Source organism: Beta vulgaris, chromosome 3 (assembly GCF_026745355.1).
Source record: "Beta vulgaris subsp. vulgaris cultivar EL10 chromosome 3, EL10.2, whole genome shotgun sequence".
NCBI classification, from domain to species: Eukaryota; Viridiplantae; Streptophyta; class Magnoliopsida; order Caryophyllales; family Amaranthaceae; genus Beta; species Beta vulgaris.
The window spans coordinates 34,663,281-34,679,678 of NC_079204.1; the positions used below are offsets into that span (position 1 = coordinate 34,663,281).

The 16,398-nt window shown below is 37.4% G+C and overlaps 1 protein-coding gene across 2 annotated transcripts in view; it reads left to right on the plus strand.

Moving 5' to 3' along the window:
• LOC104883499 (squamosa promoter-binding-like protein 7) overlaps positions 1–13,449 on the plus strand; it is a 30,334-nt gene extending 16,885 nt beyond the window's left edge. For both annotated transcript variants that reach the window (XM_048641408.2, XM_010668029.4), the window contains exons 7-10: positions 533–668; positions 7,810–7,972; positions 10,620–11,198; positions 12,718–13,449. In XM_048641408.2, coding sequence (XP_048497365.1) covers positions 533–668; positions 7,810–7,972; positions 10,620–11,198; positions 12,718–13,020 — 1,181 coding nt within the window. In that variant the 3' untranslated portion in view covers positions 13,021–13,449. The remainder of the gene's footprint in view (positions 1–532; positions 669–7,809; positions 7,973–10,619; positions 11,199–12,717) is intronic.
• The last annotated feature ends 2,949 nt before the right edge of the window (positions 13,450–16,398 follow it).

Consider the following 16,398-nt stretch of genomic DNA (forward strand, 5'->3'; position numbering starts at 1 on the left):
CATGTAAGAAGATATTCTCATGTGATCCTACCCCTATATATATATATATATATATATATATATATATATATATATATATATATATATATATATATATATATATATATATATATATATATATATATATATATATATATATATATATATATATATATATATATATAGTGATTTATCTAAATGGGTTTATCATGTTAACTTTCTTTAAATAAATGTGTCAAAAGACATCGATATTGACGTGCTTATTTCATTCTCGATTCATGTCACTTTGGATCAACTTTCCGTGCTTTAGTTATTGGTGATGCCTTTGTTTCTAGATCTTCATATTAGGAATTGTTGATCTAGTTTTTTTGAAAAAATTGTGAAGTAAAAAAGAAGAATTATAGTGCTAAAGCAAATTTTGTTGGAGATAACTAGAGGTGGGAAGAATCAATTACTTTTTGGCATTCTCTTTATCTTTTGTTGGGAAGTAAATGTCTGAATTATGGTGACTGATAATCTGTTCCTCCATCATCCCTCATTTTCTCCTGTGTAGACGGAGCTTCCGTTATGAAAGTCAAGGTCGCTGTTCGGGCTCCCAAACTTCATTACGTCTATCCTCCTTGTTTCGAGGCTGGAAAACCGATGGATCTTATAGCTTGTGGAAGCAATTTACTTCAGCCCAAATTTCGGTATGATTGGAAATTCTGTTATTTCTATTGTTTAATTTAGTTGTTGAATTATCGTCAATCTAGTGTTCGTATGTAATAAATTGCAATGAATTGTTTTTTTTCCTGCTGTATTGTGTTAGTCTTCATTACCTTGTCTCTTGCACTACTTTCTATTGCACGTGATTCACCTGGACTTTTTTAAAGTAGCAGTCAGGGTGGGCTGATGGCCTATCTGGATTTATTAAAAGGTTTTTTATTATTCTAAGTGCCCATTGGTAATAGGAATCATAATCATTGCTCTAGCTATCTGTTTTTTATTCAAATTTGTATCCTGTTACTTTTGTCTATTCCCCTTTTTCTTTCAGATTTCAACGGATTGATATATCAAGTTACTAAGATGGTATATGGAGTATGGACACTTAAAAATAGGGGATGGAGGGAGTATTAACCAGAATTGGCAATTTTTTTAATTATAATCATGACATAATTACTATCAAGAACTATTGACAGTTTAAATAGGTTTGGATATAGGCAATAGGTAAGAGGTACAATGTACAAGATTTGGTTTTGATCTTGGGTTATTATTGTCGAATGAATATATGGCTGGGTCATGAAGTTCGCGGAAGATAATGTCGGTGATAGTTATAGGAGATTAGGAGGGAGGAAGTTGGTGACCTTGACCTTAGTCGCGGATGACATTTACAATAGCTCTACATCTAATTCACTGTTCCAGTGCTTCTTATGCTGGTTCTTACCTACTCATTTAATCTTTGGGTATTTGATTAGGATGACATTGTAAAATAAACAGAGTAGCTTTTAGTGTAACTACTTACTAGTGTGTGTTTGGTGAATTAGAATTCCAACTAGTTGTTAGTGTCGAATAATAAGTGAAAAGAGCTCCTGAAGCTTATATTTGCTATCAAGAGTTCCTGCAATTCTAATACTTCCTTTACCTTTCTGTTCTTGGTAATAACGTATCTTGGACAAGTAACTGGATGTGGAAGCTGACTTGTGGTCCTTGAGATTTTCTAATAAGATAACGAAATATGGCTACGATCTAGGGGATCTCAGCTAAGCAATCAGTAGAATTAAGACAACAAAAATAGCACAGCAGTAGGATAGTATTGTATTAAGCAAGATTTAGGAAATCTCCTCTTATCACCCCTTACTTTCGGGAGGTAAGGTGCTCTCCCATTACATCACTCTTCATTCTAATATCTGCATACCTCTTTCTTTAGATTAACCCCCTATTTATATATTTACTCACATGCCTTTCTCTCAGGACTTTCTCTCTCTAATATCTATTACCCATAACTAATTTCTGTTATGATGTCAGTATCCTAGTTCTTCCTCAACTCTTTTGTTGCCATCTGTCCCTCCATGTGTGGTGACTTCTGGACCCTTCTTTCCTCCCTTCCTTCTTGCATATGTGTAGATAATAGGTGGGCGAGTGGACCCAAAAAAAATTCCAGAGTTTACTCCGGCAGTGGGCTAACTTTCATCGCCGGTGGCAGATTTTGTGGTGGAACAGTCAATGATTTTCTTCAGAAGAAAGTTCTAGAAACAGATGATGAAAGAGAAGTGTATGTGGGAAGTTTTGATGAGTCATTCATTGGCTTGAAGAAGAAGCCACATGAAGAGGCTGTCATTAAGGGTAATTTGGTCAATGACCAAAAATTTAATATCAGTGATGGAAGTTGGCTATTAGGGCCACGTGATGCACCTGAGGTCTGGCAGTTAGTAAGGGAATTGGAGGGGCCACATACTAACAACTCCTTTCACCCACCCTTTAATGAATTGGGGCCCATGTCTTTGATTTTAGAATTTCAGCCCAATTCATCAACCCAAACCTTAGGAAATCCCTCCACTCAATTTCTCAACTCCATTTCCCTTTACTCCTATCCTAAATCAGCCCAACTTCCTACCCAAATTTTGCCACCCACATTCCATATTGCACAACTTAATCATCCACTCAGCCCATATTTCATTAAACCCACCCAACTTTCTTTCCAGCCTCATCTTCTTTATGATTCCCCTAACCCAATTTTCTTACCCCGCGTGCTCAACTCTCCACATACCTTCCACCAGCCTTCCAGCTCACAAAACCAACATTTTTCTAAACTGAACTGTCCACCCACTTTTCCCACCAACAAAACACCACCTCCAAGACCAGATGTACAAGGACTCACCAATGAGGAGCTTGAACGCCAGTGGAAGCCGGGCATCAATTTTCGACAAGACACTGTCAAGTACTATCGAGGCCGAGAATTCAACAATGACTACTATCCACCTTGAGGACAAGGTGGAAGTTTGGGCGGCCGGTAGTGCTATGAACTGATATTTTAGGGGAAGGGTAATTTAGGTATTGTCCATATTAGTAGCTTGGGGAATAAGCTAGGTAGTTGTGCTAAGGTAATTACACTATATATAAGGATAATTAGAGGGAGAAAAGCATGTTGAAAATTGTTAAGAAAAATTGGGTGAGCTTCTTAAGTTCAATGGGAGAGAACAAGCCTCTCGAAAGCTTGTAACTATCATTTTATATTGCTGTAATTTCTGTTTTTCAATCAAATACTCATTTTCTTCCTTAATTTCTGCCATTAAAGTGTCCAAGCTATGTCAGTTCATAGCAAATTGCTCTTCTAAGGATGAAACTGCTGTACTGCCATGTTCAAACCTGAATAAAGGGGGAGGGTCCCTGCCATACACAGCCTTGAAGGGAGTGCAGTGGGTAGAGGCCTGAGTAGAGGTATTGTACCTATATTCATCCCAAGGAAGCCATGTTGCCCAAGAGGTAGGCTTACCACAAATGAAACTCCTGAGATATGCTTCCAAGGATTTATTCACCACCTCGGTCTGGCCATCAGATTGAGGGTGATAGGATGTGCTTTGATGGACGGCTGTACCATGAAGCTTGAAGAGCTCTTTCCAGAACAAGCTGGTGAAGATTTTGTCTCTATCAGAGACTATGGTGCAGGGAAAGCCATGTAAACACACAACTTCCTTAATGAAAACAGAGGCTACTAAAGCAGTTGTGAAAGGGTGTTTCAATCCTATGAAATGACCATACTTGGTAAGTATATAAATGACTACCAATATGGTATCAAACCCCAGGGATTTTGGTAGTCCCTCCACAAAGTCCATGGAGAGGTCCTCCCAAATAAGGTGAGGGATGGGAAGGGGCTGCAACAGCCCTGCTGGCTTTAGGGTAGAAGTCTTACTTTGTTGACAAATATGGCAGTTCTGAACAAAGGAAGTGATGTCCTTCTTCATCCCCTTCCAAAACCATTCTGATGCAATCCTTTGATATGTTTTATAGACCCCAGAATGCCCTCCAACAGGAGAAGAATGATACTCCATCAACAGGTCAGGAAGGGAAGACTTCCTAGGAACCACCAGCCTACCCTTATACTTGAGGACCCCATGCTCCACTGAAAACCCCTGTAGAGGAGTGTCCCCTGCTAGGACTGAGTTGGTGAGGGGCTGCAGCTCTCAGGTAAGCAATCAGTAGAATTAAGACAACATAAATAGCACAGCAGTAGGATAGTATTGTATTAAGCAAGATTTAGGAAATCTCCTCTTAACACCCCTTACTTTGGAGAGGTAAGGTGCTCTCCCATTACATCACTCTTCATTGTAATTTTTGGATACCTCTTTCTTTGCTTGGGTGCGTGCTTGCGTGCGTGCGTGTGTCTCTGTGTAGCGATCTGCGTATCCATTCTCGTACCCTGTATCAAATCGAATTGGGAATGGAGTATTGTTTAGTTGGAGCTTAGTACTTCTACATAGTTAACAATTCTAAAAAGCCAAAATAAAATAAATGGATATTAAGCATGTTTGACCCCAGTTTTTGTCATTGTGTAACTCTATGTTTGTCGAAGTAATGTTCTGATGTGAATCTTAATGAAGATTTCACTTAGCTAGGCTCTTTAATGTAGTTTAGTGGATTTGATAATGAAAGTTTGGATCTTTTTGTTGTTTTTATTTTATAAAGCAACAAGATATGATGAACCCAGGTGTATTTCAGCTCACGGTTCAACTAGGTTTTTAGATTCACTTTTAAAAACAAGGGTTGTGGATTCTCTCCTGAAACAATAGTTAACTCAAACTCATCCTAATTATTATTATGGTCGAAAAACTCATTATATAGTACAAGTTTTCCTAAACCTATTATGACTAGTAAAGCTTAAAAGATAAACCTAATATTATCTATCTTTATCTTAAGGATCAAAATAAATAATTATCCTAATTAAACATATCACACGCCTAATATAACTCCTAATTAGACTTTGACAAGGAATTAGACTCCTAAATATAATAGGATTCCTTTATCGACTTAAACACTTAATTAAAATAAACTGAAATTAAATTCCTAATTTACATACAATCCTAACAGAACTAGAATTCCATATAATTATTACTATTACCATATCAAACTCCCCCTCTAGAAAAAAACTTGTCCACAAGTTTTAGTCTGGGAAGCATGGAATCAAATCACAAGATGGAAATGTTGCACATATTCCATTTCCTAGGAGCACTTTGAATGTCTCATAGCCAACTTTTTCCACAATCTCAAATGGTCCTTCATCCATAGGTTCTCCATCTTTATGATTCACATGAAGCTTTTGAGCAGAAAGTGACAACCATACTTTGTTCCCAAATCCATCTTAGAACCTTGGCGCATTTGTAGAAGTTGTTGTCTCCCTTCCTTTTTGTTTTGTGCAGTTTTTAAAACTTCATGATGACATGAACTTATGCATACATGAGCTTTGTCTTGGCTTTCCGTTTCCTTTTCCTTGGGGCGCCTATGAGGTGGTAATGATTGTAAAATCATTCTTTTATCCCCCATTAAAACTGAATAAGCATTAGCTTTACCATTATGCATCACATGTCTATCACTTTGCCATGGTCTTCCAAGTAATAATGAACATGCAGTCATAGGTAAAGCATCACACCAAAGTTGATCATGTATTCACCAACACGAAAACCAACTAAAGCTGTTTACGTACCCAAATGCCATCATCATTCAACCAGCTTAGTTTATAAGGATGTGGATGCTTGCGCATTTGCAGATTTAAAGTTTCAGCCATAGACGAATACAAACATTAGTAATGAACCACTATCAATGATAAAAGAACAACTTACCCTTGATTATGCAGTTTGAATGGAATAATTGTTACGTTGCTCATCCACAGAATCATCATAGTGAGAAGATAATAAAGAGCGACGAATTAGCAAGGAAGGATGCTCTTGTTCCGGGGCACAGATAGGCTGACTCGACCAAAATTCATCCTCATCCATGGAAGGAGCCGGAGGGTGTGGTTCTTCGGCCAAAAGAGGACCAATTCTTCACGAGTGGTGAGGGTGGTGTTAGGGCATTCCCTTGCAATGTGGCCGAGGCCTTGACACCGAAAACATTGTGTTTTTTTACTTCGAATAGGACCAGTAGAAGGGGAAGATGTGGGGTTTGCTGGAGCGGGTGGTTGAGAAGTAGTGGAAGTACTCGGCACTTCAGGCGTTTGGTGGGATGGCGTGGCCGAAGGTGTGGCCGCAGGCATAGAAGCAGCCCATGGAGTACGTGTGCGATTTTCCTTTAGTTGTCGTTCAATCTTTGTTGCTAAAATACACACATCATCAAAAGTGACGTATTGTTGCAACTCAAGAAGATTGGCAATGGATCTATTGAGACCAACAATAAAGCGAGCATTTTTTTGTTCATCGGCTTCGTTAATAGCGCAGGCCATATGCAATCTTTCGAATTCTTTTATGTAAAGCTCGACACTCATAGTAGCTTGACGTAAGGCTGTGAGGCGCACAAATAATTCTTGGCGGTAGGTGCGAGGCACAAAGCGCTTGCGCATCTTGGTCTTTAAGGAGGACCAACAATCAAGAGGAGGCTTTTCTTCTCTCGCACGCCTAGTTCGGGTCGATTCATACCAAAGGGAGGCATATTTTGTGAGTTTAAGGATAGCATAGGAGAAGCGAGACCCATCACTAAGGTTTCGGTGCTCAAAGTGTCGTTCAATCCGTTGTTCCCACTCCAAATAAGCTTCGGGGTCCAAGTCTCCATCAAAAGCAGGTAACTCGGCTAAGCGAAGGTCTTCGTCACGCCGAGGTGGATATGTGGTTGGGCGAGAAAAAGTATTGTCACGCTTGAGGTGGGTGACTTTTGTGGCGAGGGCAGTGTGGGCTGCCATGAAGGCTTCAAGCTTGTCGTTGATGGCCGAGAGCATGTCGACCGGAGGATTGTCCATGGTGCGGGAGTCGTAGGCGAGGGCTGGGCGAGTGTGGGGAGGCTGGGCGCGAAGGATGCGCGCTGAGCGAGGGAGAGTGCGAGGCTGGGCGAGCTGGCTAGGCGAGGACGTGCGTGGGATTGGTGGAAGAGCAGCCACACCAATTGATGTGAATCTTAATGAAGATTTCACTTAGCTAGGCTCTTTAATGTAGTTTAGTGGATTTGATAATGAAAGTTTGGATCTTTTTGTTGTTTTTATTTTATAAAGTATCAAGATATGATGAACCCAGGTGTATTTCAGCTCACGGTTCAACTAGGTTTTTAGATTCACTTGTAAAAACAAGGGTTGTGGATTCTCTCCTGAAACAATAGTTAACTCAAACTCATCCTAATTATTATTATGGTCGAAAAACTCATTATATAGTACAAGTTTTCCTAAACCTATTCTGACTAGTAAAGCTTAAAAGATAAACCTAATATTATCTATCTTTATCTTAAGGATCAAGATAAATAATTATCCTAATTTAAACATATCACACGCCTAATATAACTCCTAATTAGACTTTGACAAGGAATTAGACTCCTAAATATAATAGGATTCCTTTATCGACTTAAACACTTAATTAAAATAAACTGAAATTAAATTCCTAATTACATACAATCCTAACAGAACTAGAATTCCATATAATTATTACTATTACCATATCATGTTCCGTGTCATGTTTCAAGCACTATTTAATGTTATATAAAAGTTACGAAAAGCTATTGGCTCGTGGTATCTTACAATTCAAGTACTCTGCATCTGCAAAATCCAATATTTCGGCCGTTCAGCATTCTCAAAGAATGTGCTTCCAGATATACCAACTCTTAGCTGTAGTTTATATGTGCTAATGGATCACCTTTTGACCGTATTGCCTATGATTGCAGGTCTCTTATATCGTTTGCTGGGAAGTATTTGGCTCATGATTACTATGTTGCTTTTCCACGTGGGAAGGGAGGCCATGACACTGCCACTGATTATGATCACCAGTTCTGCAGAATATATGTGCCACACACTGAACCAACTTATTCTGGTCCTGCTTTCGTTGAGGTTAGCAACGGGTGAAGTTCGTCACTTTTGTAATTCTCTATACACAGTTAGTCATTCTGTGAATCTTCGCCTTTTTACTGCTTTAAGAATGTCATATATTTGGAGTTTTTGTGATTGGTGACATGTATCTATTACATCCACGATGATAACATTTTTAGAAAATTATCCCTCTGTTAAGAAATCTAGAAGCTGGCACTGCTTAGTTTGGAGAAGTCTCTCACCAGTTTCAGTACTGGCTTGGTATTGCTGTACGGATGCTTGAAATGCAGTTTGGATGTGGTGCTTTGCTATACATAATAATTTGGAGGGGTTTTATTCGTTGGTTTTCAGTTAAAAAATTGGAATGTGGTTCAAGATTATTTTAGAGAGATCCACGGAATGTGGGCATATGTTATCTATTGCTATGATATTCCTGATTATTAAAGTTAATAAAGCCTTACCCTTTTATGGTAGATGGATCCGGCGACATCGAAATTCCGTCTAGAAGCCATGTCAGCCTTGTCTAAACATATTGATCTTGTTGCTCAGAATATTATATAGCTACTTCTTCTGATGGTATCTTGCTCTAGAAGTGTATTTTGATATCTTACCATTTTACTGTACCATTCCCTTGAGATGTAAGATCTTTGTTTTTTGCTTGAAATTTTGTGGATCTTTTACTGATAGGCCACGTTAAATAAACATTAAATGTAGCTAACTTTTACAAAATTGAAATGTAAGGACACAAATACTAGTTAATATCTCGTAATACAAATAATGTGATTTTAACGAATACCCCATCAACACTCTAATATTATTCTTGTGTAATATGGGGATCTTTGTATTGAGTTTTATCTAAAGCACAAATCAAGACAAATTATTATTATTCACTCCCTCCGTATTTTTTTGTTCTTCCTACTTGGAATCTTGACACTATTTTCAACTAGAGAGAATCCTTTAATTATAGTATAGTCATGTGGTGTCTTGTTTGATTTGTTTCAATGAGTACTTCATTAATATTCAAGCATTATAATTTTTACTAATATGTAATGAAAGATATCTAAAGTCAAAAAAGTGCATTGACAAATGTGCACAATTAAAGCATGAAGAACAAAAAAGATACAAAAAGGAATACATCATAAGAAAATTTCATTTTTGCATCATCATGTATAGCTAATATTGAGGTAGAGGTGGTGGAGTAGTGGCACCACTTCCCACCTCGTATCCCTGAAATCTAGGGATCAAACCTCACGGGACTCATTTGAGGAATTCCCCTCATCCCGTCCTCCTCCCCTCAAGTGATCCCCTTCATCTTTGCTTAAAAATATATAGCTAATATTGACTAAATATTACCAGTGTAGCATTTACGGTATAGATATAGAATTATTGGTGCTGATGAAAAATTCTAAATTTCATTACCACAATGAAAGTAAGCAAAATGTTAGATGTGACGAAATGAAAATTTCTCAACATGCTAGAATATGAATTGAGTTTTCATTATATAATCAGTTTTTTTCCCTCCTTCCTTTGTCAGTGAAGAGAATACGAGACAAAGTGAGGGCAAAGGATCAAGAGGATAGTTAGGCTAGTCAGTGCTGGAATGCTGGGAGAGAGGAAAAGTGAAAAACAGGAAAATAAAAAAGCACTAGAGAAAACCAGAAAACCAGTTTTCAACATATCTTTTCTGGCTGCTTGTGTTGGAGGAAGGCGTAGAAGAATTCTGGGGGGAGAAGTTGAGTCTATTTGTTTATGGAGATGAAGCCCCACTCTTAGAAATTGAATCAAGGGACTTGAAAAGCTTGGGGACTGTAGAACAAGAAGCTTTGGAATTGGAAATGTGCTTGAATGTCAAAGGTTTGTAGTCCACATGCAGCGAGAGAAACAAATCTTATCAGGTTTTTGAGGGGTACAGATTTTATTGTGGGGCGGGGGGGGGGGGGTGTTGAAACGGGAGTTTATGTTGTACGAGCTAATGGATAAGGAAAAATCAGTACATCATAAGTTTCAGAGGGCGTTCTGGATCCATGACTTCACCCCCTTTGCTGGGAATGCCTGATTCAATGCATCCTAAATTCCCAACACAACTCATAGAGGATGGAGAAAGTACAATATAATAAGTGACACCACACTTGAGCTGATTGTAGTATACTTCCACTAATTGAGTGTAAAAAGCTTAATTGAATATTTCTAACGACAGATAGCAAAACAACTGGTGGTACTTGCTGCTAAATTTTAGTTGGTGAATGTAAAAGTTTTACTAGTGTTAAGAATTCTGTAAAATGTTATGGTAGAAGAATTTGACAACAGATAGTTTACAATGTTGCAACCATTTGCATACAACCTATGGTCAAACTTGTGTTCCTTTATATCTTAAAGAACTCAAGCTTCTTGCTTTAATGTGGTACCAGAACTTGGTGAAGGAAAAGAAAGCTACAGACGGAAAATGAGGAACTTAATTCTGCAATTGACAGAAATAATCTTCTCATTATGGTGCTTATTAGTTTTGTTGTTAGGTAGCTCTGAGCTGCTCTTTGCTGACTATGGCTTACCCTCTGACAACTGTTAGCCTTAATAATTTACTATTAAATACACGGTCTTAATTTCAAACCTGTTCGTGGGAATTAAAATTTGCATGTTCTAAGTAGTCTATTTGAAATTATTTATGCAGGTAGAGAATGAGTGTGGTCTATCCAACTTCATACCTATACTAATCGGAGATGAGCATGTCTGTTCTGAAATAAAGATGATACATCAGAAGTATGATTGCTCTTATTGTAGAAAAAAGTTACAGTATAAACCCATTGGTTCTTCACGTAGAACATGTGAAGGTTCATGCTCAAGACAAGCTGCATTGTCTGAGTTTACTCTGGATGTAGCATGGTTGCTTAAGCAGCCTTGTTCAGAAAAGCTTCATTGCATCTTAACATCCTACCAGATTCAGAGATTTAATTGCTTATTGAAGTTCTTAATGAGCAATAAATCCACTTCTATCTTAGAGAAAGTTGTACAATCTCTGCAGTTTGTGTTTGATGAGATGAACTCCAGTGAAGTGACTCATGATGTTAATGATACTGATAGGAGGTTGTTCACAGAATATATTTCTCATGCTAGAGATTTCCTTCACCAAAGTGCTTATGAAAATGAAGTGATGTTGCAGCAGGCTGGGGATGGTGTCCCAAAAGGTGACAAGTATTTGGAAAGTTTCCCTCATGATGATGTGCTGTCCGTTGATGGTACTGTTTGTCAGGTGATGCTTCACATATTAAACTGCAATTTCATCCTTAATATGCATCACTATTCGATGTTATTATACATGTATCAGAGCTCCATGCTTAAAAGAAAAATCTGCGGGAACTACCTTCTTACAGGCTCTTTTGTTTTGTTTAGTTTTTTGCTTTTCTTTTTATAAGGGGGGGGGGGGGGGGGGGGGGGGTTAGGCGGTGACTGGTTAGGTGGTTCGAGGTTAGGGAAACTACGAGTTTACTAATTTGGTTGTATGAAGCTACCTATTGCCAGAGTCTTCTGGAAAAACTGCCAAACTTCTGGATTTGCCTACATGTGGCTCTTGATGACTCATAACCTTCCATTTCCAGTTTCTATCAGATTATCTTCTATTAGGAGTCTTAAGACCAATGTGTGGGCAAATCAGAAAACTTAGGTAGTATTTCCTTTGGAATTTGACAAATGATAGTTTGTGCAACCAATACAGTCATAAATACAAGTCGTCATCATGATATGTTGTTGGCATTGCCTTGATCCTTGGTACAGAGCTGCCAAGTCTGAACTGTTAATTGATGTTTCTTAGCTACGACTTTTGGCTTCTCATGAGAAGGTTTGGATGTGAGGGAGGGAACAAAGGTGGGTTGTTACCTTGTTGGGGAGTCTAACACAAACCCCCTGCCCCCCCTCCCAAAAAAAAGAAACTAATGAAGATGTTACTTCCTATTTAAGACGACTAAAAGCCACATGAAAAACCCACACTTTAAGACTAAGAGTTTAGTAAAGCCATGTTGGTCCAAGGAAAGCAATAGTAATTAAGTCCCTTTAAGCTGCTTTGTTCCAAGTAATACATGAAACAAAAGAGAAGTTGCCATTTGAATCCAATCTAAAGCCTACATTATCAAGAAAGATCTGTACATGTTCCTAACCTTGCTCAACTTTAGCCTCCCTGCTAAGCTATGTTATTCAGATTCTTCATTTTACGTGAGGTACCCATGTCGAATCTTCGTCACGTCAACATGGATATAAACACTTTGACACTTGTATTTTCATCAAATTGAATTTTCACAAAAAAGCCCAATCCCACACTTGGGCACATACCTGTGTTGGTCACATGTACTCCAGTCCAAGTAACGCAAGCATTAAGGAAGTCTTACCAGTTTCTCTCTTTCTTGGGATTGGAGTTGGTTCCAACTCTTTATCATCACATGTGCTTGGCTCGGCTCATTATACACTGTTCAAGAGAATGCCTTCATTTCTTGTTTTGACCATCATAACTCCTGCCAAACCTCATTCTGAAAAAGGCTCCAGTATGTATATGTAAGACAACTCCATCTCATTATGTTCTGTTTAAGATTGTTTTGTCTGTTTCGCATATTTGAGATGTTGATTTTGGATCTTTAGATATGGGTAGAGAGCATGTTCTTCCTAAGCTCTCTTGCTTGGTGGCTTTCTTAATAGCTAGACTACATTTATCTGGAATGAAGTTGCTCAGAGATGTGCATAAAAGCTAACCTGTAACGTTTGATTCTCTATCTGCATTACAGGGTACAGAGATGAAAGCCGACATGAACTGCCCGCTTTTGGAGTATTCAAACTGTCAGGGTGAAGGGGAATCTAATTCACTTATGAATGCAGAAGTGGCAATGCATGTAGACGACAACAGAGAGTGGCCAAGGAAGTCATGTAACTACATGATATCTAAGAAAGTGATAAATCCTCGGCCATTCCTTTATATGATAGCTGTAGTTGCTGTTTGCTTTGGTGTATGTGCAGTTGTCTTCCACCCAGACAAAGTTAATAAATTCGCAGTAACAATTAGAACGTGCGTGTTTGACAATTCTTCATAGGTTTTGTGACTAAATTGGTCATCAACCTGACCTCTGATGAATTGCCCAGATTAACCAGGACTGCGGGGCTCACATAATATTTCAAAGCCAGAAATTCCATTGTACATTTCAGATGGGTGCCAAGATGACTGGAAAGGAGCTCGCGGAGCTTCTTTGATTATGATGAAGTAATTGTTTCTGTATGTTGGTTGGTCTTGTACATATATATATAAGCATGTCAGATGAAATGAGGCAAGAATTTTAAATTAGATCCTCTAATTAACATACAATATATACTTGTCAAATGAAATGTGTTGCAAATCTTGTGCTGCGATATGGTTGAAGTCTTAATGCACAATAAATATGTATCAAATGACACAAGGTCACAGGGACGGGAAGGATCCGTCAAAAGCAGCAGCTATATACTAATGTTTCATTTTAATTTTTGTACTTTCCTTATTATTTTTTTTAATCTATTTTTTTCTATTTTTGTGTAAAATGTCTCATCCTTTTTTTTTTTCTACTTGTATGATGCACGATTGGGCACAAAACTTTCTTAGACCACCCAAGTGGTATATATTGGTTTGCTAGGCCATTCAAGTAAAATTTTGACTTGTTAAGCCATTCTACTAACATAAAATAGTGTGTTTATGATGTGATTATTGTTGGCGGATCGAACTTTTTTGTGTTTTTATGAACTTATGGACGGACAACAATAACAACAAAAAGAATAGGCTCTTTAATCGCAGTTTAAGAGGTTCTATTGTGAGTCTCGGCTCCAAGATCACACAAAGTCGCGGTTTGCGTATTTGAACTCCCAGTTCTATGCAAGCACAACAAGCTTAACACCTTAATTTATAACCTCAAAATCTTCTACTTTATTATTATGGCCGAAAATCTTGATTTATAGTACAATATTCCTAAACCTATTAAAACTAGTAAAGATTAAAGATAAACATAATTAACTAACTAACTTATCTACTAACAAACTTATCCATCTTTATCTTAAAGGATAAAGATATATAACTAACTAAAACTTATCTATACTACACGCCTATCCTAATATAATTAACAAAATAAAACTCCTAATTAGATTCAATGACAAGGAATTAGACTCCTAAGTATAATAGGATTCCTTTCACTCAAACACCTAAAGTAAGGACTTATAAAGCAATTAAAATACATAGTTCCTAACATAACTAGGAAACTACATAAGAATCCTAACATAACTAGGACTCGTAGAAAATGACCATATTCCATATGTATCATCCTCTCCCTCTTCAAAACATCCTTGTCCTAAGGGTCTTCTAAGCACTCCAAGATATCATCCAAATCAAGCGCACAACAATGTAAATAATCTGAATCTTGTCTTAATCAGTACCATGCTTGGCGTTACAAAATTTCAATCTTCCAAAACTCCAACATGACTGTAGACTCACTTTGTTATTTCGCCTAAAAACAATATGAATGACCTTTGAATAGTGAACATCAGGAGTGATCGGATGGGTTAATGCACAAGGAACTTCAACTAAAGGTATATATTTTGTTGTATCAATGTGAAGGATTGAATCTTCCTCATTAGAAACTTCAAAGATCAATTCTTTATCTTTAGAAAAGAAAAAGTTTCAATCTTTTTGTCATCTTGAACAATAAAAACCAAATTTGAAAATTCGTCCTCTATAGTGCAAGGAACATCTTCCAAATAGCTATTAAGCTTTTCACCCAAAGAATATTGATTCAAGTCATATATCAAATCCCACTTTGGTTGTAGACGTATGGACAATTCCCCGTGAATTTCATCGGTTACTCATCATAAGAATGGAAACGACAATTCATAGTTGGTTTATCATAATGCAGAAACTGTCCAGAAATTTTGAATAAAATTTGGAGATCTTAAACCTAAGTAAAACACCTCGAAATTTCATGAAATTTTGTCACAACATACCCCTTGGTTTCCTAAACACTCGACCCAAATTTCATCAAAAAATAATGAGCCAATCGAATGCAGTTTTTATTTTACTAACAGTATGTAATCTGTCCGAAAAACAGAAATTTGCATCAAATGTTTGCGTTCTTTGTGACTTCATTACTGATCTGATTTGGCTGAAATTTTGACACGACGTAGCCCTGTATGTTAGCTTTCTAAAAAACCAACAAAATCACTATTAGGACATCGGATGCGCCCACACGCGCCGTCGCAATGCACCCTGCTCTGATACCACTTGATGTGATTTTTGTTGGTGATTCGAATTCGTTTTGTGTTTTTATGAACTTATGGATGAATAACAATAACAAAAAAAAGGGATAGGCTCTTAAATCACAGTTTAAGAGGTTCTCTTGTGAGTCTCGGCTCCAAGATCACACAAAGTCGCGGTTTGTGACTCTCAGTTCTATGCAAGCACAACAAGTTTAACACCTTAATTTATAAACTCAAAATCTTCTACTTTATTATTATAGCCGAAAATCTTGATTTATAGTACAATATTCTTAAACGTATTAAAACTAGTAAAGATTAAAGATAAATATAATTAACTAACTAACTTATCTACTAACAAACTTATCCATCTTTATCTTAAAGGATAAAGATATATAACTAACTAAAACTTATCTATACTACACGCCTATCCTAATATAATTAACAAAATAAAACTCCTAATTAGTCTCAATGACAAGGAATAGACTCCTAAGTATAATAGGATTCCTTTATCACTCAAGCACCTAAAATAAAGACTTATAAAGCAATTAAAATACATAGTTCCTAACAGAACTAGGAAACTACATAAGAATCCTAACATAACTAGGACTCATAGAAAATGACCATATCCCATATGTATCAGTTTAGGCTACCCTGAGGGAAGTGGTAATCAATCGGATAAAAATTAGTAACTTTTTTATTATTAATTTTTGTAAAAAAAATATATATTTTTTTTTGACGGGAAAGAGGAAAATATTTGTACTCCATGCACATGTCTGCACTTACAGCACTAGCTATTGCTGAAGGGAATTCCTCCGGCCACACATTCAAACCATTCTTAGAATTACATAACTTTGCTAGACTATGTGCTACTACATTACCTTTCCTCTTAATATGACTAAAAGACACATGAGAACATTGGGCAGCAAACATCCGAATATCTTGGACAATTTTCCCAAATGGCGTAGGATCACATCTTCTTTCCTTTAGATGGGTAAACAGTTGCAAGTAGTCAACTTCCAGGATTAAATTCACAAAACCTGCTTCGATGGCGGTCTTTAAGCCCGTGCGAGCGCTTAGAGCTTCGGCTACAACTACGTCTTCTCCACCTTCCATCGTACAACATAATGCAACCACCACATCTCCTTCGAAGTCCCTCATAACTCCCCTCATACAATTAGGTTACCTCCTAGAATGGCAACATC